The sequence below is a fragment of the Scyliorhinus torazame genome, chromosome 10 (assembly GCF_047496885.1).
Source record: "Scyliorhinus torazame isolate Kashiwa2021f chromosome 10, sScyTor2.1, whole genome shotgun sequence".
NCBI classification, from domain to species: domain Eukaryota; kingdom Metazoa; phylum Chordata; class Chondrichthyes; order Carcharhiniformes; family Scyliorhinidae; genus Scyliorhinus; species Scyliorhinus torazame.
In genome coordinates, this window is record NC_092716.1 from 214,658,670 (window position 1) to 214,680,547 (window position 21,878).

General features: G+C 47.0%; 1 protein-coding gene across 2 annotated transcripts in view; it reads left to right on the plus strand.

The window, feature by feature from the left end:
* LOC140384553 (glycogen [starch] synthase, muscle-like) overlaps positions 1-21,878 on the plus strand; it is a 234,218-nt gene that overhangs the window by 169,335 nt on the left and 43,005 nt on the right. For both annotated transcript variants that reach the window (XM_072466356.1, XM_072466355.1), the window contains one exon: positions 10,076-10,171. In XM_072466356.1, the coding sequence (XP_072322457.1) occupies positions 10,076-10,171 (96 nt within the window). The remainder of the gene's footprint in view (positions 1-10,075; positions 10,172-21,878) is intronic.

Genomic DNA, 21,878 nt, shown 5'->3' on the forward strand with positions numbered 1-21,878 from the left:
CGTCAGTGGTTAGGAAACTACTGGAGAAGATTCTGAAGGTCAGAATCTATCTCCACTTGGAAACGCACGGTTTGATCAGGGGCAGTCAGCATTGCTTTGTCAGAGGGAGGTCATGCCTAACAAATTTGATTGAACTTTTTGAGCATGTAACCAAGTGTGTAAATAACGGTAGTGTAGTTGATGTGGTTTACATAGATTTCAGCAAAGCCTTTAACAAGGTTTCACATGGGAGACTTATTAAGAAGGCAAAATGCACATGGCACACTGGGTGATTTGATACAGTGGATTCATAATTGGCTTAACGGCAGGAGACAGAAGGTGATGATAGATGGCTGCTTTAGTGTCTGGAAGCCAGTGACCAGTGGCATACCACAGGGATCCATGCTGGGCCCCCTATTGTTTGGCATTTATATAAATTACATAGATGACTATGTGGGGGCAGGATCAGTAAGTTTGCGGATGACACAAAGATTGGCCGGCTGGTTAACAGTGAGGTTGAGTGTCTTGGGTTACAGGAAGATCCAGACGGGATGGCCAAATGGGCGGAAAAGTGGCAGATGGAATTTAACCCTGAAAAGTGTGAGGTGATAAACTTTGAACAGAAGAACATAAGAACTAGAAGCAGGAGTAGGCCATCTGGCCCCTTTAGCCTGCTCCACCATTCAATGAGATCATGGCTGATCTTTTGTGGACTCAGCTCCACTTTCCGGCCCGAACACCATAACCCTTAATCCCTTTATTCTTCAAAAAACTAACTATCTTTATCATAAAAACATTTAATGAAGGAGCCTCTACTGCTTCACTGGGCAAGGAATTCCATAGATTCACAACCCTTTGGGTGAAGAAGTTCCTCCTAAACTCAGTCCTAAATCTACTTCCCCTTATTTTGAGGCTATGCCCCCTAGTTCTGCTTTCACCCGCCAGTGGAAACAACCTGCCCGCATCTATCCTATCTATTCCCTTCATAATTTTATATGTTTCTATAAGATCCCCCCTCATCCTTCTAAATTCCAACGAGTACAGTCCCAGTCTACTCAACCTCTCCTCGTAATCCAACCCCTTCAGCTCTGGGATTAACCTAATGAATCTCCTCTGCACACCCTCCAGTGCCAGTACATCCTTTCTCCAGTAAGGAGACCAAAACTGAACACAATACTCCAGGTGTGGCCTCACTAACACCTTATACAATTGCAGCATAACCTCCCTAGTCTTAAACTCCATCCCTCAAGCAATGAAGGACAAAATTCCATTTGCCTTCTTAATCACCTGTAAACCAACTTTTTGAGATTTATGCACTAGCGTACCCAGGTCTCTCTGCACAGCAGCATGTTTTAATATTTTATAATTTAAATAATAATCCCTTTTGCTGTTATTCCTACCAAAATGGATAACCTCACATTTGTCAACATTGTATTCCATCTGCCAGACCCTAGCCCATTCGCTTAGCCTATCCAAATCCCTCTGCAGACTTCCAGTATCCTCTGCACTTTTTGCTTTACCACTTATCTAAGTGTCATCTGCAAACTTGGACACATTGCTCTTGGTCCCCAACTCCAAATCATCTATGTAAATTGTGAACAGTTGTGGGCCCAACACTGATCCCTGAGGGACACCACTAGCTACTGATTGCCAACCAGAGAAACACCCATTAATCCCCACGCTTTGCTTTCTATTAATTAACCAATCCTCTATCCATGCTACTACTTTCCCCTTAATGCCATGCATCTTTATCTTATGCGGCAACCTTTTGTGTGGCACCTTGTCAAAGGCTTTCTGGAAATCCAGATATACCACATCCATTGGCTCCCCATTGTCTACCGCACTGGTAATGTCCTGAAAAAATTCCACTAAATTAGTTAGGCACAACCTGCCCTTTATGAACCCATGCTGCGTCTACCCAATGGGACAATTTCCATCCAGATGCCTCGCTATTTCTTCCTTGATGATAGATTCCATCATCTTCCCTACTACCGAAGTTAAGCTCACTGGCCTATATTACCCGCTTTCTGCCTACCTCCTATTTTAAACAGTGGTGTCACGTTTGCTAATTTCCAATCCGCCGGGACCACCCCAGAGTCTAGTGAATTTAAGTATACTATGAAACGTCTGACACTGGAAAGTTCCAAAGAACAAAGGGACCTTGGCATGTTTATCCATAGATCTCTGAAAGCTGAAGGGCTGGTTAATAGGATGGTGGAAAGGGCATATGGGACATTCGCTTTTATCAATCGGGGCATAGATTACAAAAGCAGGGAGGTCATGATAGAGTTATATAGAACTTTGGTGAGGTCACAGCTGGAGTATTGAGTTCAATTTTGGTCCCCACATTATAGGAAGGATGTAATTGCACTGGAGGGGGTGCAGAGAAGATTCACCAGAATGGTGCCTGGGATGGAACATTTAAATTTTAAAGAGAGATTGGATAGGCTTGGGTTGTTTTCTCTGGAGAGAGAAGACTGAGGAATTACCTGATTGAGATGTACAAGATTATGAGCGGCATGGACAGGGTGGATAGGGAGCAGCTGTTCCCTTAGTTTTTAAAAAAGTATTTTTATTGGAGTATTTGTAAAATTTTATAACAAAAACAGAAAACGAACAATCAGCGTTAAACATTAATAGTGCAAAAATAGATAATTCCCCGAACGGCTCTGCCTTCGCAAACCATCAAGAATAACAAAAAACAAACAAACACAACACTTACCCCCCCCCCCCCCCCCACCTCGGAAAGCTGCTACTGCCGACATTTTAAATTAAATTTCCCCAAGAAAGTCGACGAACGACTGCCACCTCTGGGAGAACCCGAACATTGATCCTCTTAAGGCAAACTTTATTTTCTCGAGGCTACGAAACCCAGCCATGTCACTAACCCGGGTCTCTACACTCGGGGGCTTTGAGTCCCTCCACATTACCAAGATCCGTGTCCAGTCTACCAGGGAGGCAAAGGCCAAGACGTCGGCCTCTTTCACTCCCTGAACTCCTGGGTCTTCTGACACCTCAAAGATTGCCACCTCTGGACTCGGCACCACCCGTGTTCCTAGCACCTTGGACATTGCCCTGGCAAACCCCTGCCAGAACTCCTCAAGCTTCGGGCATGCCCAAAACTATGGACATGGTTTGAAGGGCTCCCCGCACACTTCGCACATCTGTCTTCCACCCCAAAAATCTTGCTCATCCTTGCCGCCATCATGTGTGCCCGGTTTTAAACTGGATTAGACTGAGCCTGGCACATGACGAGGATGAATTGACCCTACTTAGGGCTTCCGCCACAGTCCCGGCTCTAACTCCCCTCCTAACTCCTCCTACCACTTGCCTTTAAGCTCCTCCACCTGGGTTTTCTCCGCCTCTAACGGTTCCTGGTAGATATCCAACACCTTCCCATCCGCCACCCAGGTACCGGACACTACTCTATCTTGTATCCCCCGTGGCGGCAGCAGTGGGAAGGCCACCACCTGCTTCCTCAGGATGGTCTGCACTTGTAGATACCTAAAGCCGTTCCCTGGCGGCAATTTAAATTTGTCCTCCAGCGCCTGCAGACTGGAAAAGCTCCCATCTTTAAACAGGTCACCCATCCTTCTAATACCCGCCCTCTGCCAGTTCTGGAACCCGCCATCCACCCTACCCGGCAGGAACCTGTGGTTATTACATAACGGGGTCCAGACCGACACACCTTCCAACCTTGTGTCTCCTCCACTGCCCCCAGATCTTCAATATCATCACCAGCACCGGACTTGTGGAGTAGCGGGCCGGAGAGAACGGCAGAGGTGCCGTTACCAGCGCTCCCAAACTGGCGCCTTTGCATGACACCGCCTCCAACCGCTCCCATGCCGACCCCTCCCCCAATACCCACTTCCTGATCATGGCGTTGGCCGCCCAGTAGTAGTTGCAAAAGTTCGGCAACGCCAGCCCACCCTCCAGCAGACTGTGTTCCAGCAGCACACTCTTTACTAGCGGGGTCTCGTTCGCCCACACAAATCCCGAGATGATCTTATTCACCCGCTTGAAAAAGCCCTTCGGGATTAAGATGGGAAGGCTCTGGAATACAAATAAGAACCTGGGGAGGACCGTCATTTTCACGGTCTGCACCCTCCCCACCAGAGACAGCGGGAGCATGTCCCACCCTTTAAAGTCCCCTTCCATTTGTTCCACCATCCGGGTCAGATTAAGCTTATGCAAGAAATCCCACTTCCGGGCCACCTGTATACCCAGGTAACGAAAGCTCTTCTCTACCCTCCTCAGCAGCAGCTCCCTCAGTCTCTTCTCCTGTCCTTTAGCCTGGATCACAAACAGCTCGCTCTTCTCTACGTTCAAGTTATACCCCGAGAAACTGCCAAATTGCCTTAAGATCCGCATGAACATAGAACATAGAACATTACAGCGCAGTACAGGCCCTTCGGCCCTCGATGTTGCGCCGACCTGTGAAACCACTCTAAATACACTATTCCCTTATACCTCCCTCATCCCCTCCAGTGGGTCCGAGATATACAGGAGGAGATCATCCACATAGAGCAAGACCCGATGCTCCAACCGCCCCCCCCCCTCCCCCGGATCAGCCCCTGCCAGTTCCTTGAAGCTCTTAACGCTACTATGGCTAGCAGCTCAATGGCTAGAGCAAATAATAACGGGGAAAGGGGACACCCTTGCCTCGTCCCCGGTGCAATTTAAAATACTCCGACCTAAGTCGGTTCGTGCGCACGCTTGCCACAGGCGCCTGCTACACCAACCGGATAAAGCCCTCACCAAACCCAAACCTATCCAACGCTTCCCACAGGTACTCCCACTCCACCCGATCAAAAGCTTTCTCTGCATCCATCGCTGCCACAGCCTCTGCTTCCTCTCCTTCCGAGGGCATCATAACAATATTTAAAAGCCTCCGCACATTAGCATTAAGTTGCCTGCCCTTAACGAATCCAGTCTGGTCTTCCCCTATAACTCCCGGGACAAAATCCTCTATCTTAATGGCCAAGATCTTTGCCAATAGGTTGGCATCCACATTTAGCAACGAGATTGGCCGGTAAGATCCACACTGTTCAGGGTCCTTCTCCCGTTTGACAATAAGTGAGATCGAGGCCTGTGACATTGTAGGGGGGGAGGATTCCCTTGTCTCGCGCCTCATTAAAGGTCCTCAACTGTAGTGGGCTCAACACCTCTGAAAATGTTTTTTTAAATTCCACGGGGAAGCCATCTGGCCCCGGAGCTTTGCCCGACTGCATGCCCTCCAGCCCCTTAATAATTTCTTCTATCTCGATCGGCGCCCACAGCCCCTCCACCAGGTCCTCCTCCACCCTCGGGAACCTCAACTGGTCCAGAAATTGCCTCATACCTTCCGCACCCGCCGGGGTTTCTGACTCATATAGTTTGCTGTAGAATTCCTTAAAAACTTCATTAACCCCCTCTAGGTCTGAGACCAAGTTGCCCTCCTTATTCTTTACTCCCGCAATCTCCCTGGCCGCCTCTCTCTTCCTAAGCTGGTGCGCCAGGATCCTGCTCGCTTCTCCCCATATTCATACACCACACCCCTAGCCTTCCTCAACTGTTCTACCGCTTTCCCTGTGGTCAACAATTCAAACTCCGCCTGAAGCTTGCGCCGCTCCCTTAGGAGTCCCACGTCCGGGGCCTCCGCATATTTCCTATCCACCCGAAGTATCTCCTCCACCAATCTCTCCCTCTCCACCCTTTCCCTCTTTTCTCTATGAGACCGGATCAATATTAGTTCCCCTCTAATAACTGTCTTAAGGGCTTCCCAGACCGTCGCTGCCGATACCTCTCCCGTGTCGTTTGTTTCCAGGTAGTTCTGGATACTCCTATTCACCCGCCCGCAAACCACCTCGTCCGCTAACAACCCCACGTCCAGTCTCCACAGCGGGCGCTGCCCTCTCTCCTCCCCGAGCTGCAAATCTACCCAGTGCGGGGCATGGTCCGAGACTGGAATCGCCGAGTATTCCGTCCCCGACACCTTTGGGATCAATGCCCTGCCCAGAACAAGAAAATCAATACGGGAATAGACTTTGTGGACGTGGGAGAAGAAGGAATACTCCTTTACCCTCGGGCGTGTAAACCTCCAGGGGTCTATGCCCTCCATCTGTTCCATAAAGCCCTTCAGCTCCCTTGCCGCCGCCGGCCTCTTCCCTATCCTGGATTTTGAGCGATCCAATTCAGGTTCAGTGACCGTCTTAAAGTCCCCTCCCAGGACCAAGATGTGTGATTCAAGGTCCGGGATTTTGCCTAACACACGCCTCATGAAATCCACATCGTCCCAGTTCGGGGGGTAGACCTTCACGAGCACCACTCGGACCCCCTCCAGCTTCCCACTCACCATGATATACCTACCCCCTTTATGAGCCACTATTCTCCCAGCCTCAAATGCCACTCGCTTGCTGATCAGAATTGCTATCCCCCTGGTCTTTGAATCCAGCCCTGAGTGGAACACTTGACTCACCCAACCCTTCCTTAATCTCATCTGGTCTGTGACCTTCAGATGTGTCTCCTGGAGCATTGCCACGTCTGCCTTTAGTCCCTTTAAATGCGCGAACATGCGTGCTCTCTTCACTGGCCCATTCAGACCTCTTGCGTTCCAAGTGATCAGCCTGGACGGGGGGCAACCCCCCCCCCCCCCCCCCCCCGCCGACTAGCCATCACCCTTTCTTGGCCAGCCCCAAGCCCGCACCCCCCCGCTTCCCCCGGTACCCCCTCGAGCAGCAGCCAGCCCCGACCCTCCTTTTATTCCCTGAAGAAAATTTCTCCCTTGCCCGCAGAGCAGCCATGCCCCCCAGCCCCTCTCCTCCAAACATCAGAAACCTAATCCCCCAAATCAAACACCAACTCAACACTAAGTCACCCCCCACCACGCTTCCGAGAGTAGGCTGACCTATGCTGACCCTGATAGCCCCCGCCCCTGACGCCGATCAGACTATCGCCCTATTGTTCAGACCCCTCTCCCCACATAGAAAAAACCTACTTACAAGATCACATTCCCCAGTAAGTAAACATCAGCTCTCCCAAAGCCATTAGCATAACCATAAAGCCGAACAAACACACTCACTTAAAACAAAACCGAGTCCCCCGAAGGGTAGTGCTAGCTTCAGGGCCCATCTGACCCCTCCCCCCACCCCGTATCAACCATCTTCTGAACAAAGCGCCTTCCAACCGTCCCACCGACCCGCTCTCTCGCCTATGACGAACCACAATCTTGTATTAAAACAGAACGCAATTACAATCCGCCGCCTGCTCCCATCTTCAAAGCATTAAGTGTCTCTTAACTCGAGTCCAACTTCTCTTTAATAAATGTCCAAACATCATCTGGTGACTCAAAATAATAGTGTCGGTCCTCGTGCGTTACCGCCCGGTTGAACCCCGCACGTCTCTTGGCCAACTCCGCACCCAGGTCCTGATAGATGCGCACCTCATTATTCTCCCATTTGCTGCTCCGTCCCTTCTTGGCCCATCGCAGGACGCGCTCCTTGTCTGAAAATCGGTGAAAACGGACCACCATGGCCCTTGGCGGATCGTTCACCTTGGGTTTCCTTGCGAGGGCTCTGTGCGCTCCATCCAGCTCCAGGGGTCGAGGGAAGGCCCCCGCTCCCATCAACGACTCCAGCATACTCGCCACATACGCTCTCGCACCTGATCCCTCAATACCTTCATGTAGCCCAACAATTCTTAAATTCTGCCTCCTGGTTCTGTTCTCCAGCTCCTCCAGCTTCCCCTGCATCTGCTTGTGGCGGTCCTCTAGCACGCCCACCCTATGCTCCAGCACAGTTATCTCATCCTCTTGATTGGAGAGTTTTAATTTGATCTCCTGGATCGCTTTCCCCTGGGCTGCCTGAGTCGCGACCATTTGGTCGATCCGATACTTTCATCGGGTCAAGCGTATCCCTTTTTAGCTCGGCAAAGCAACTCTTAAAAAAACTCCATCTGTTGCTCCTTCAGCCAGTGAGCTGCCGCTCCCTGGTCCTTGCCGTCTGCCACGCTTCGCCGCACTGCCAGGCCCCCTCGCTTCCCTCTATCGGGACTAATTTGTTTCACACGGCCACTTCTGGTCCAGCTATCCATACACGGGTGGGGTGGAGGGGGGAGGGGGGGGGGACCTCCTTACTGATGCTAACTCCACCGATTTATTCCATAAAGTCCACAAAAATCCAGGAGAAAAGGTCCGAAAGTTTGATTCAAGCGGGAGCTATTGAATGTGCGAGCTACTCCTCCATGGCCGTCACCGGAAGTCCTGTTCCCCTTAGTTGAAGGGTCAGTTACGAGGGGACACAAGTTCAAAGTGAGGGGTGGAAGGTTTAGAGGGGATTTGAGGAAAAACATTTTTACCCAGAGAGTGGTGACGGTCTGGAATGCACTGCCTGGGAGGGTGGTAGAGGTGGGATGCCACACATCCTTTAAAAAGTTCCTGGATGAGTACTTGGCACACCATAACATTCAAGGCTATGGGCCAAGTGCTGGCAAATGGGATTAGGTGGGCAGGGCCTTTCGTGCGTCACTGCAGACTCGATGGGCCGAAGGGCCTCTTCCGCACTGTAGTATTCTGTGATTCTTTGAAAAGGGCGGGGGAGGTGTTAGAAATTAGATAGTAGTTAACCAGTTGTATTTGTTGCCTACTTAATTATAGTTTCTGTTAAATAGACTTAATGATGTTTAAATTTACAAACTTAGTGACTGTAGTTATTAGGCAGTCACAGACCCCTGGTGTTTTAAAATAAAAGTTGTGACTCTGAATCAAGTCGGGCTGGAATTAACCGTGCACTGGCGCAGGGTGTCATTACACCATCAATTTAAAAGTCTTAGTTTTAGAAAGATCTTTCTTTAAAAGTTTGGTTATCTTTATTTTAGCTTCTATTTGAATTCAGTCATATTTATTTATTCCACTCTGTAAAATTTTAAATTAAGAATGAAAGATATTGGGCGAAATTCTCCTACCCGCCCCGCCACATTTCTGCCCCGACCGGCCGGCGGGAATCTCCGTAACACCGGCCGGTCAATGGGGTTTCCCATTGTGGGGCAGCCCCACGCCGTCGGGAAACCCCGGGCGCCGGCAAAACGGAGACTCCCGCCGGCGGAGAATGACGCCCATTAAGTACTTTTGACTTGTCGGTGTGCTGTGTGGATATTTCAATGTGATTAGCTGCTTATCTACTTGTAGACATTAGTGCTGCAGGTCACGAGAACCCCTTGACTTGGCACCAAATTTAAACTGTTATCAGGAAATAGAGAAAAGATGCCACGGAGATTACTAGACCTTCAAGGTTAACACCACGTGCCCTTACTTTGCTACAGAGTGAAAAACCCTTTGCTACCATCTGGTCATTCCTAATGACCAAGCCATCAAATACTGTGCTGGTCTGACACTGAGCCAGGCAGACCAGGAAAATTGCTGGTTTTGATCCCCAATCTACTGAGTTAACTTTTAACCAGGGTGTTAGAAATGGCCTCCTTGCCAATAAGGTATAAAGGAGAAAATCATCCGGACTTCTGCCTCCTGATTATTATCCAGTGGCTCCTGCGAGATTGTCATGTCAGATGTAATAATGTGAAAATGCTTGCTGCCTAAGCTCACATGGGAACACTTGGCGGTGATATTAAAAAGTTGCCAATGGCATTGCAACTGAAGAGGGAAGAAAATCGGGATCATAACGCTGTGCAGAGTCATGCAAACATGAATTTGTTGTTGGACTCCAGCTGAGATTGTGTTTATCTGCCAAAGTTGCACTCTATCTTCAGATGTCTTCAATGTTTACTCCCTCATCTTCAAACACTTATCAAGTTCACTTGCACATGCCCAAAAGGCACGCTTGCAGTATTTCTTTTCACTTGCAACAATTCAAAACCACAATTATTCTGTCTGAATTTCAGTTTTATTTTTAATGACTGGACATTTCCACCAAAACCCATCTGCAGGTATCTGGATGAAAATGACAGTTGACCGTTGAAGTTTAAGTTATAAATAAATGAGTTCTATAGCGATGCTCATAACATCGAAAGGTCAAACTTTACAATATAATTGAATTAATTAATCACTTTGCTCCCAGGAATAAGTGGATTCTAATGGAATTTACCATTTGTTTTCATCCCCCAGCGGAATGCACAGTAATGGGCATCCCCAGCATCACCACCAACCTCTCTGGTTTTGGGTGCTTTATGCAGCAACATATTGCTGATCCAGCAGCATACGGTAGGTATTATGGTTACTTTACACATCCTTGGAGATTGACAATGTGCAGTATTTTAACCATACCTAATGATGCTTACATCAACTGTTAACAAGTTTGCCCTTATTGCTGAATTCAGGAGCCCACAGTATTCTTGCGGAGCTAGGAGGAGCACCGTAGAAATGTAACTTTTAAAAAGTTTTACGACCTCTCACGTCATCTCGGTTTATAAAGTTTTATTTATATTGATTATCGATTGACCACTTGAGACCTGCTGTATCAAGAGGAATGCTGAGTCGATTTGAACCTAATTTTGTATTTGGGTCCTGCAACTAACATTAGGACCCGTATTTAGATGTGCATGGCTCCTAACATCTATTTCAAGTAAGTGACTAGTCACAATAAAAATGCCCTTTTCCAATATTGCAGCTGGCTTATTTGTAGGGAAGACCTGAAAGCGAAGGGGAGATCCCAACACCCATCATCAGTGACTAAGGTCAATAAAAATCCAGGCCTCTGTTTCAACAGCCAAGTGCAAACCTGGCCTGCTTCAACATTTATGCTTACCAGCAATGGTCACACGCATCCCTCTGCTCCTTAACACAGATTAGCTAACCCTATTGATTAATCAGGCATTTTGAGTGTTTTTAAAAATTCTTTCATGGAATGTGAGCATCATTGACAACGTCAGCATTTGTTGTCCATTCCTAATTTCCTGCAGCTGAGTGGCTTGCTAGGTTATTTTGGAGGCAATTAAGGGCCAACCACGATAATATTATATCATATTAATAATCTTTATTGTCACAAGTAGGCTTACATTAACACTGCAATGACGTTGTGAAAAGCCCCTAGTCGCCACAGTAATGGACATCACCACCAATCTCTGGTGTTGGATGCTTTATGCAGCAACATATTGCTGATCCAGCAGTGTACGGTAGGGTATGCCTGTTCGGGTACATGGAGGGAGAATTCAGCATGTCCAAATTACTTAACAACACGTCTTTCAGGACTTGTGGGAGGAAACCGGAGCACCTGGAGGAAACCCATGCAGACACGGGGAGAACATGCAGTCTCCGCACAGACAGTGACCCAAGCCAGGAATCAAACTTGGGACACTGGTGCTGTGAAGCAACAGTGCTAACCACTGTGCTACCGTGCTGCCCCATTGCTGTGGCATTATTGTGGGTCTGGAGCCACATGTAGGCCAGACCGGGTAGGAATGGCAGATTTCCTTTCCTAAAGGACAGTAGAGAATCAGATGAGTATTTGCAACAATGGAAAATAGTTTCATGGTCACCATTACTCTAGCTTTATAATCCAGAATTATTTATTGAATTTAAATTCCACCAGCTGTCATTGTTTGAATCCCTATCCCCAGAGCATTAGCCTGGACCTCTGCATTACTAGTCCAGTGACACTACCATTTTGCCACAGTGTGTATCCTTTTATTTTTCTTGCCTCTTTAAACTCAGACCTGAAAATAATTAAATAGTAACTAAGAAAAGTTTTAAGAAGTGGAATAGCAATTGTGTCTCCCATGCCAGGGTTATCTTTTAATAATTTGCATTCTTTCAGCTGAAAGTAACAAACTGAGGAGTTGTTTGCCAACAACCATATGTTTAAAATTTAATTACAATGAGCAATTGAGTAGAGAAGGATTGACGTATTCTACCTTTGCACAGATCGCTAATTCGCTAATTCAATAACACACAGCAATGGGGGCGGACTGGCTTTTTGTACATAATGTGGGTTCCATCTTACCTTCTTTTGTCTGGTATTTTTTTCTGTTAAGGTAATTGTATTACTGATCACTGCATGGGGCCATGGCTTTTAATAATATAATCACTAGTTAGAAACAGCTCTCTCCTCAGCATGCTGTGCAACTTCAAATTGGCCTGGTTGGAAGACAAGCAGTGCCCATAGGGGACATGTACCTTGTGTAATAGCATTAGAGAAACGACCAGTCAAAGCCCAGGCCTTTGTTAATAACATTACTTTCAATGGCACTAATGGCACAAGCAAGTTGGATAATACCCTACATTTCCTCCCAAGTAAATAATTGTTCAGCCTCACTAAAACTGATTGCATTCAAAAATAACTAAATCTAGTTTCCAGTGAAGGCTGCTTTAGAGATCGGATACAAATAGCATCATTAAAAACCTTACAAAGAACAACAGGCAAAACGTATTTTGGAGAATTATACAGAACAAGAAAAGAACATTTGGTCAATCATGCAGCCGCAAGCGTATTTTATCCACTCCCTGATTTGTTATCGATAAGACAGACACTGTGATGTAGAGATTACTACAGGTGCTGTACATTAGAGGAAATAATAGAGATGCTGTATATTAGGGAGAATAACATGGCTACTGAATATTATAGAGATGCAATATCTAAGCAAGAACAATACTTGTGCAGGACTTCCGGTTGCGGCGGGGATGAGCTAGCCGCACGTTTCGGCGGCTCCGCTCCGACGGAACTTCGGGCTCTTTTAAGAGCCCCAACGGGGACTTTGCCGGCCGAAAAACCCGGTGTGAGGTGCGTGGGAAGGGAGTCCCCCCCCGAACGACGGAGGGAAAAACCGGCAGCGGCGGCTGCAGCCCGAAGAATCTTCAACCACAAGGTCAGAGTGAGTGGAGAACAAAATGGCGGTGGAGAAATCGCAGGCGACATGGGGGCCTGAGCAGGACGAGGTTGTGAGACGGTGCGTGGATCTGCTGAAGAAGGAGGTAATGACCCCGATGTTACAGGCAATAGAGGGGCTTAAGGAGACTTTAAAGACCCAGGAGACTGAGCTTCACGTGGTGGAGCAGAAGGTGTCAGGTATTGAGGACGAGGTCCTGGGCCTGGCGGTTAAGACTCAGACGCACGAGGCACTTCATAAAAAGTGTGCTGACAGGATTGAGGCCCTTGAAAATGGAGCGCGAAGGAAGAACCTTAGGATACTAGGTCTCCCGGAGGGTGTGGAAGGAGTGGACTGTGGAGCGTACGCAAGTAAGATGCTGAGCTCACTGATGGGTGCTGAGGCCCCTGCGGGCCCCATGGAGGTGGAGTGGGCAAATCGGATCCCGGCGAGAAGACTAAAAGCGGGAGAACCACCGAGGGCGATAATCGTGCGATTCTACCGCCTTAAGGACAGAGAAGAGGTCCTGAGATGGGCTAAAAAGGTGCGGAGTAGCAGATGGGAGAATGCTGTGGTAAGGATCTACCAGGATTGGAGTGCGGAGGTGGCGAGAAGGAGGGCGAGCTTCAACCGAGCCAAAGAGGTTTTGCACAAAAGGAAGGTGAAGTTTGGGATGCTGCAGCCGGCAAGACTATGGGTCACGTATCAGGAGAGACACTATTATTTCGAGACGGCGGAGGAAGCATGGTCCTTCATCAATGAAGAGAAACTGGACCGGAACTGAGGGACTGATGCTGCAGGGAACTGTTGTTATTGTTATTGTTAATGTGATGGTGAAAGTTAATCGAGAAGTAAACAGGGAAGGGAGGGGACACTGGGGAAATGTGGGCGCCGGTGAGGGGGGAAAGGCGGGACATAGTCGGAGAATGGGGAAGGAGAGGGGGAGGGGAAAGGGAGCTGCGCCATGAGGGGGGAGGGGGGGGGAGACAACTGGGTTGCTGCTGCGGAAATCCAAAAGGAAATGGCTAAAGAGTGGGTGGTCGGGGGCGGAATGCGACGCTGGGGGAGCGAGCGGGAGCGCGGAGGCGGGATATGGGACTGGCCTAGAGAAGGTAATGGCTAGTCGACACGGGAGGGGGGCAGGTAGCCCCCCAGTGAGGCTGATCACATGGAACGTGAGAGGCCTAAATGGACCGATAAAAAGGGCCCGAGCGCTCGCGCATTTGAAAGGACTAAGGGCAGACGTGGTTATGCTCCAAGAGACGCACCTAAAGGTGGCGGACCAAGTTAGGCTAAGGAAAGGATGGGTGGGACAGGTGTTCCACTCAGGACTGGACGCAAAGAACAGAGGGGTGGCCATTTTGGTGGGGAAACGGGTAGCATTTGAAGCAAAGAACATCGTAGCAGATAGTGGAGGTAGATATGTAATGGTGAGTGGTAGGCTGGAGGGAATGGAGGTCGTGTTGGTTAATGTGTATGCCCCAAATTGGGACGATGCGGGGTTCATGAGACGGATGCTGGGGAGTATTCCGGACCTGGAGGCAGGAAATTTGATTTTAGGAGGGGACTTCAATACGGTGCTGGACCCGGGGCTAGATAGATCCAGCTCAAGGACTGGAAGAAGGCCGGCAGCGGCCAAGGTACTTAAGGGGTTTATGGACCAAATGGGGGGAGTGGATCCATGGCGATTTCTTAGACCCAGGGCTAGGGAGTATTCCTTCTTCTCCCACGTCCATAAAGTGTACTCCCAAATAGATTTTTTTGTTTTGGGAAGGTCGTTGATCTCTAGGGTGGAAGAAGCTGAGTATTCAGCCATAGCGGTTTCGGACCATGCCCTACATTGGGTGGACCTGGAATTAGGAGAGGAAAGGGAGCAGAGAGCACTCTGGCGATTAGATGTGGGATTGATGGCGGATGAGGGAGTGTGTGCAAGAGTGCGGGGGTGTATTGAGAGATACCTGGAGGTCAATGACGACGGCGAGGTCCCTGTGGGAGTGGTCTGGGAAGCACTAAAAGCGGTGGTCAGAGGAGAGCTGATTTCTATTGGGGCCCACAAAAGGAAAACAGAGGCCAAGGAAAGGGATAGATTACTGGGGGAGATTTTAAGGGTGGACAGGGAATTTGCAGTGGAGGGGGAGGCAGAGATAGTGGCGGCAATGGACGCAGAGAAGGCATTTGATAGGGTGGAGTGGGAGTACTTATGGGAAGTGTTAAGGAGGTTTGGGTTTGGGAACGGGTTTATTCGCTGGGTGAGACTACTTTATGGGGCACCAACGGCAAGCGTAGTTACAGGTCGACATAGATCGGAGTATTTCCGATTATATAGGGGAACAAGACAGCTGTCTCCATTGTTGTTTGCATTGGCAATTGAACCTCTGGCCATGGCATTGAGAGACTCCAGGAAATGGAGAGGGGTGATTAGAGGGGGAGAAGAACACCGAGTCTCGTTATACGCGGATGACCTATTGTTATACGTGTCGGACCCAGCGGGGGTGATGATAGAGGTTATGCAAATTTTGAGTAGGTTCGGGGAATTTTCGGGGTATAGGTTAAACATGGGGAAGAGTGAATTATATGTGATACATCCAGGGGACCAGAGTAGAGAGATAGAAGGCTTACCGCTAAGGAAAGTGGAAAGAAACTTCCGATATTTGGGGATTCAGATCGCTAGGAGCTGGGGAACCTTGCACAGACTTAATCTGACACGGCTGGTAGAACAAATGGAGGAGGACTTTAAGAGGTGGGACATGCAGCCTTTATCGCTGGCAGGCAGGGTGCAAGCAATTAAGATGATGGTCCTCCCGAGGTTCTTATTTGTATTTCAATGTCTCCCTATTTTAATCACCAGGACCTTTTTTAATAAAATAGATAGGAGCATTACGAGCTTTGTGTGGGCAGGGAAAGTTCCGAGAGTAAGGAGGGGGTTCCTTCAGCGCAGTAGGGACAGAGGAAGACTGGCACTACCGAACTTGGGAGAGTATTATTGGGCCGCCAATGTGGCAATGATACGTAGATGGATGATGGAGGGTGAGGGAGCGGCGTGGAAAAGGCTGGAGAGAAGGTCCTGTAAAGGGACGAGTCTAGAGGCGCTGGTGACGGCACCGCTACCGCTCTCACGTAAAAAGTACACCACGAACCCGGTGGTGGCGGCAACACTGAACATATGGGGACAGTGGAGGCGACAGAGAGGGGTGCGGGGAGCCCTGGTGGGGTCCCCTATCAGGAACAACCATAGGTTTGCCCCAGGAAGAATGGATGGAGGATTTCAGAGCTGGTACCAGTTGGGAATTAGGAAGGTGGGAGATTTATTTATAGATGGGACTTTTGCGAGCTTGGGAGCATTGGAGGAAAAGTATAAGTTACCCCGGGGAAATTTCTTGAGATATATGCAGGTGAGGGCGTTTACTAGACAACAGGTGAGGGAATTTCCGTTGCTCCCGACACGGGGGATACAGGACAGGGTGCTTTCAGGGGTGTGGGTCGGAGAGGGCAAGGTGTCAGAGATTTACAGAGAGATGAGGGAAGGGGGGGAGGAGTCGGTGGGAGAACTAAAGGGAAAGTGGGAAGAAGAATTAGGGGAGGAGATAGAAGAGGGTATGTGGGCTGATGCCCTAAGCAGGGTAAACTCCTCTTCCTCATGCGCCAGGCTTAGCCTGATTCAATTTAAGGTGCTACATAGAGCACACATAACGGGGGCAAGATTGAGCAGGTTCTTTGGAGTGGAGAACAGATGTGGGAGGTGTGGCGGGAGCCCGGCAAACCACGCACATATGTTTTGGGCGTGCCCGGCACTGGAAGGATATTGGAAGGGAGTGACGGGAGTGATCTCGCAGGTGGTGAATGCCCGGGTCAAACCAAGCTGGGGGTTAGCTCTATTTGGAGTTGCGGAAGAGCCGGGAGTGCAGGAGGCGAAAGAGGCCGATGTCGTGGCCTTTGCGTCCCTAGTAGCCCGGCGCAGGATCCTACTTATGTGGAAGGAGGCGAAACCCCCCGGACTGGAGGCCTGGGTAAACGATATGGTGGGGTTTATTAAACTGGAGCAGATAAAGTTTGCCTGAGAGGATCGGCTCAAGGGTTCACCAGGCGGTGGCAGCCATTTCTCGACTACCTAGGGGAACGTTAGAGGGAAGATAGATGACCAGCAGCAGCAACCCAGGGGGGGGAGGGGGGGAGGAGGTTTAGTTGAGTATAGGTCAATAGAGTATGAGGTTTTGTTACTTGTGTATTATTATTATTATTATTATTATTGTTAAAAAGTTAAAAATTTCTGTTTTGTTATTGTTATCGTTTCGCTTGTTTTGTAAGCGGGAAAAATGTTGCTCAGGGAAAAAAAATTTCAATAAAATATATTTTAAAAAAAACAATACTTGTGCAGTATGTCACTGAGAATGGTACATGCGCAGTTTCATAGCGCAGATGACAGACACGGTGTGGGGGGCATGATACAAGCAAATAGGTGTACCTACTACCTGGGGGTGCAGGTTGCTCAGGATTGGGGTGGCTCTGTAGGTACAACATTTCTAGTTTGGTGGAGACGGTGAAAGCTGTTCTGGCAAGGTGGGATGGTCTCCCTGAGCCACTGGTGGGTCGGGTACAAGCAGTTCAAATGAATGTGCTGCCGCGATTCTTGTTTATTTTCCAACGCCTGCTGATTTTCCTGCCGAATGCATTTTTTAGAGAGATTGAAGGGACAATTACCTTGTTCATATGGGATGTGAAGGTGGCCAGAATTAGAAAGGTGCTACTACAAAGAGGAAGGCAGGCAGGGGGTTTGGGTCTTCCTAACCTGCTGTATTATTACTGGGCGGCGAATGTGGAGAAGGTACGGAGCTTGGTCAGAGGGATTGACTCCCAATGGGTCAGAATGGTGGAGAGTTTCTGTAGGGAGTCGGGATTGAAGGCGCTGTCAACAGCGCCACTCCCGACGGCCCCGGGGAGATTCTCAGAGAGTCCGGTAGTAATAGCTTTGTTGAGAATTTGGAGCCAGTTCCGCCAGCACTTCGGGTTGGGGGCAGGGTCAAGGGAAATGCCAATTCGGGGGAACCATAGATTTGAGCCAGTGAAGTGGGATGAAAATTTTCAGAGATGGGAGGAAAAAGGAATTAGGACATTAAAAGATTTGCTTCTTGGGAGTCGGTTTGCAGGACTGAAGGAACTGGGAGCGAATTATGGGCTGGAGCGGGGGGAAATATTTAGATACATGCAGGTTCGAGACTTTGCCAGAAAGGGGATACAGAGCTTCCCAGTAGAGCCGGCCGCAAACCACGTTGATATTTTTTGGTCCTGTCCAAAGTTGAAGGATTACTGGAAGGAGGTTTTTAGGATAATCTCTAAAGTGGTGCACGTGATACTGGACCCGGGCCCTTGGGAGGCCATATTTGGGGTGTCGGACCAGCCGGGGTTGGAAATGGGTGTGGAGACAGACGTTGTAGCCTATGCCTCGTTGATCGCCCAAAGGTGGATCCTGTTAGAGTGGAGATCAACCTCTCCACCCTGTGCCCTGGCATGGCGGGAGGACCTGCTGGAATTCTTGAAGCTTGAGAAGGTCACATTTGAACTGAGGGGAAGGATGGAGGGATTCTACAATTCAACATTAGGGGGGGTTGCTGGGAAGGTTGGGGGGAGAGGGACTATGTGTGTTAATGGTGACTATGGGTGATTCCTGATTCCATTTTGTCATTTGTTTATGTTAACATGGGGGCTAATGTCTGGGGTTTCGGTGGGGGATGAGATCGTTGTTATTGATATGGGGATTGACATTGCATTCGTTACTGATTATTGTTTATTGTTGGGTGTAAGCTTGGGAGAAAATGTGAAAAAGGAGAATAAAAATATTTTTTTAAAAACACCTCGGACTGCAGCTGTTCAAGAAGGCAGCCAACTACCACCTGAAGGGTAACTAGGGATGGGCAATAAATGCTGGCCTAGCCAACAACGCCTACATCCCATAAATTATTTTTTTTAAACTATAATAATGAGAAAAACAGGCATGGTATGCAAGTTCTAATTATAGAGGTACAATATATTAGTGAGAATAAGCAAATTTATGAGATTAGCAGGCATGGTATAGCAGGAGAAATAATGTGGGTGCAGTGTATTAGTGCGAATAATATAGATACAGTTTAAAAGTGAAAATGTGGATTAACGGGGGAAAAAACAAGCTCAGGGACCAGCATATCAGGGGGCAGCGAAGATTTTGGGAACATTGAAGAAAATTGCTGAGAAAGGATTGAAATGGTACAGTTGTGGAGCCAGAGAGGGAATGTGGTGTGATGAGTGATGGAGATGAGAGTGCCAGGAAGAGAGAAAGGCCTAAGACCAGATGGAACGATGTGGTGATGAGACAATTAAATGCAGTGGGATTGGAAGAAGCATGGATACCCTGAGAGATGATCACCAGCATTGCGGCAGCCCCAAAGTAAAATGGTAGAGGCTGAAAGAAAAAGAGCAGTATGTTAGCAAGAATAATCAAGAGCAGTATTTAGGCATTAATAATACAAGCACGGTATATTCAAGAGAACAAGAGGCACCGTATACCAATGCAAATGATATCGGCTCATATACTCTTGCAGGTGCAGTATATTAGTGAGAATTATGCAGATGGAATGCATTAGTATGAATAATAAGGATGCAGTAATTGCTGTGAATGATATAGGTGCAATATATTACTGTGAATGATACGGGTGCAATATATTACTGTGAATGATACGGGTGCAGTATATTACTGTGAATGATATGGGTGCAATATATTACTGACAAAGATATGGGTGCAGCATATTAATCAGAATGATATGAGTGCAGTATATTGCTGTGAATGATATGGATTCAGTTTATTAGACAATATTACAGGCAGAGTATATTGCTGAGAATGATATGGGTGCAGCATATTAATGAGAATGATATAGGAATATTACTGTGAATAATATGGATGGAGTATATTATTGTGATGAATATGTGTGCAGTATATTACTGAGAACGATATGGTTGCAATATATTGGATAGAATTATACAGGGTATATTTCTGAGAATGACATGGGTACAGAATATTAATGAGAATGATATGGGTGCAGCATAGTTCTGTGAATGATATGGGTGCAGTATAATGCTGTGAATGATAAGGGTGCAGCATATTAATGAGAATGATATGGGTGCAGTATATTTCTGAATAATATTGGTGCAATATATTACTGAGAATGGTACGAGTGCAGTATGTTACTGAGAATGGTACAGATGTAGTATATTGCTGAGAATGATATGGGTGCAGGGCAGCGTGGTGGCGCAGTGGTTAGCACTGCTGCCTCATGGTGCCAAAGACCCATGTTCGATCCCGGCCTCGGGTCACTATCCATGTGGAGTTTGCATATTCTCCCTTTGTCTGCATGGGTCTCACCCCCACAACCCAAAAAGATGTGCAGGGTAGGTGGATTGGCTACTCTCAATTGCCCCTTAATTGGAAAAAAATGAATTGGGTACTCTAAATTTACATTAAAAAATAAATTTACTAAAAGAGAATGATATGAGTACACTATAATACTGAGACTAATAGTATATTATTGAGAATGATAAGGACGCAGTATATTGCTGAGAATGATACAGATACAGTATATTACTGAGAATGATACAGATACAGTATATTACTGAGTATGATACAGATGCAGTATATTACTGAGAATGATACAGATACATTATATTACTGAGTATGATACAGATGCAGTATATTACTGAGAATGATACAGATACAGTATATTACTGAGTATGATACAGATGCAGGATTTTACTGCGAATGATACAGATGCAGGACATTATTGAGAATGATACAGATTCAGTATATTACTGGGAATGATCCACATGCAGTATATTACTGGGAATGATACAGATGCAGTATATTACTGAGAATGATACAGATGCAGTATATTACTGAGAATGACATGGATGCAGTATATTACTGTGAATGATATGACTGCAGTATATTACTGAGAATGATACAGATGCAGTATATTACTGAGAACGATCCACATGCAGTATATTACTGAGAATGATACAGATGCAGTATATTACTGAGAACGATCCACATGCAGTATATTACTGAGAATGATATGGGTGCAGTATATTACTATGAATGATATGACTGCAGTATATTACTGAGAATGATACAAATGCAGAACATTACTGAGAATGATATGAGTGCAGTATAGTACTAAGATGATACAGATGCAGTATATTACTGAGAATGATACAGATGCAATATATTACTGAGAATGATATGAGTGCAGTATATTTGTGGGAATAATATGCAGCATACTACTGAGAATTATATGGGGGCAATATATTACTGAGAACGATATGGGTACAGTATATTTCTGAGAATGATATGGCTGCAGTATATTACTGTGAATGATACAAGTTCAGTATATTACTGAGAATGATACAGGTGCAGTATGTTAGTGAGAATGATACAGGTGCAGTATATTAGTGAACATTATACAGGTGCAGTATGTTAGTGAGAATGATACAGGTGCAGTATATTAGTGAGAATGATACAGGTGCAGTATATTAGTGAGAATATGTGTGCAGTATTACACTGAGAATGATACAGGTGCAGTATATTAGTGAGAATGATACAGGTGCAGTATATTAGTGAGAATGATAAAGGTGCAGTATATTAGTGAGAATGATACAGGTGCAGTATATTAGTGAGAATGATACAGGTGCAGTATATTAGTGAGAATATGTGTGCAGTATTATACTGAGAATGATACAGGTGCAGTATATTAGTGAGAATGGTACGGGTGCAGTATATTACTGAGAATGATACAGGTGCAGTATGTTAGTGAGAATGATAAAGGTGCAGTATATTAGTGAGAATGATACAGGTGCAGTATATTAGTGAGAATGATAAAGGTGCAGTATATTAGTGAGAATGATACAGGTGCAGTATGTTAGTGAGAATGATAAAGGTGCAGTATATTAGTGAGAATGATACAGGTGCAGTATGTTAGTGAGAATGATACAGGTGCAGTATATTAGTGAGAATGATAAAGGTGCAGTATATTAGTGAGAATGATACAGGTGCAGTATATTAGTGAGAATGATACAGGTGCAGTATG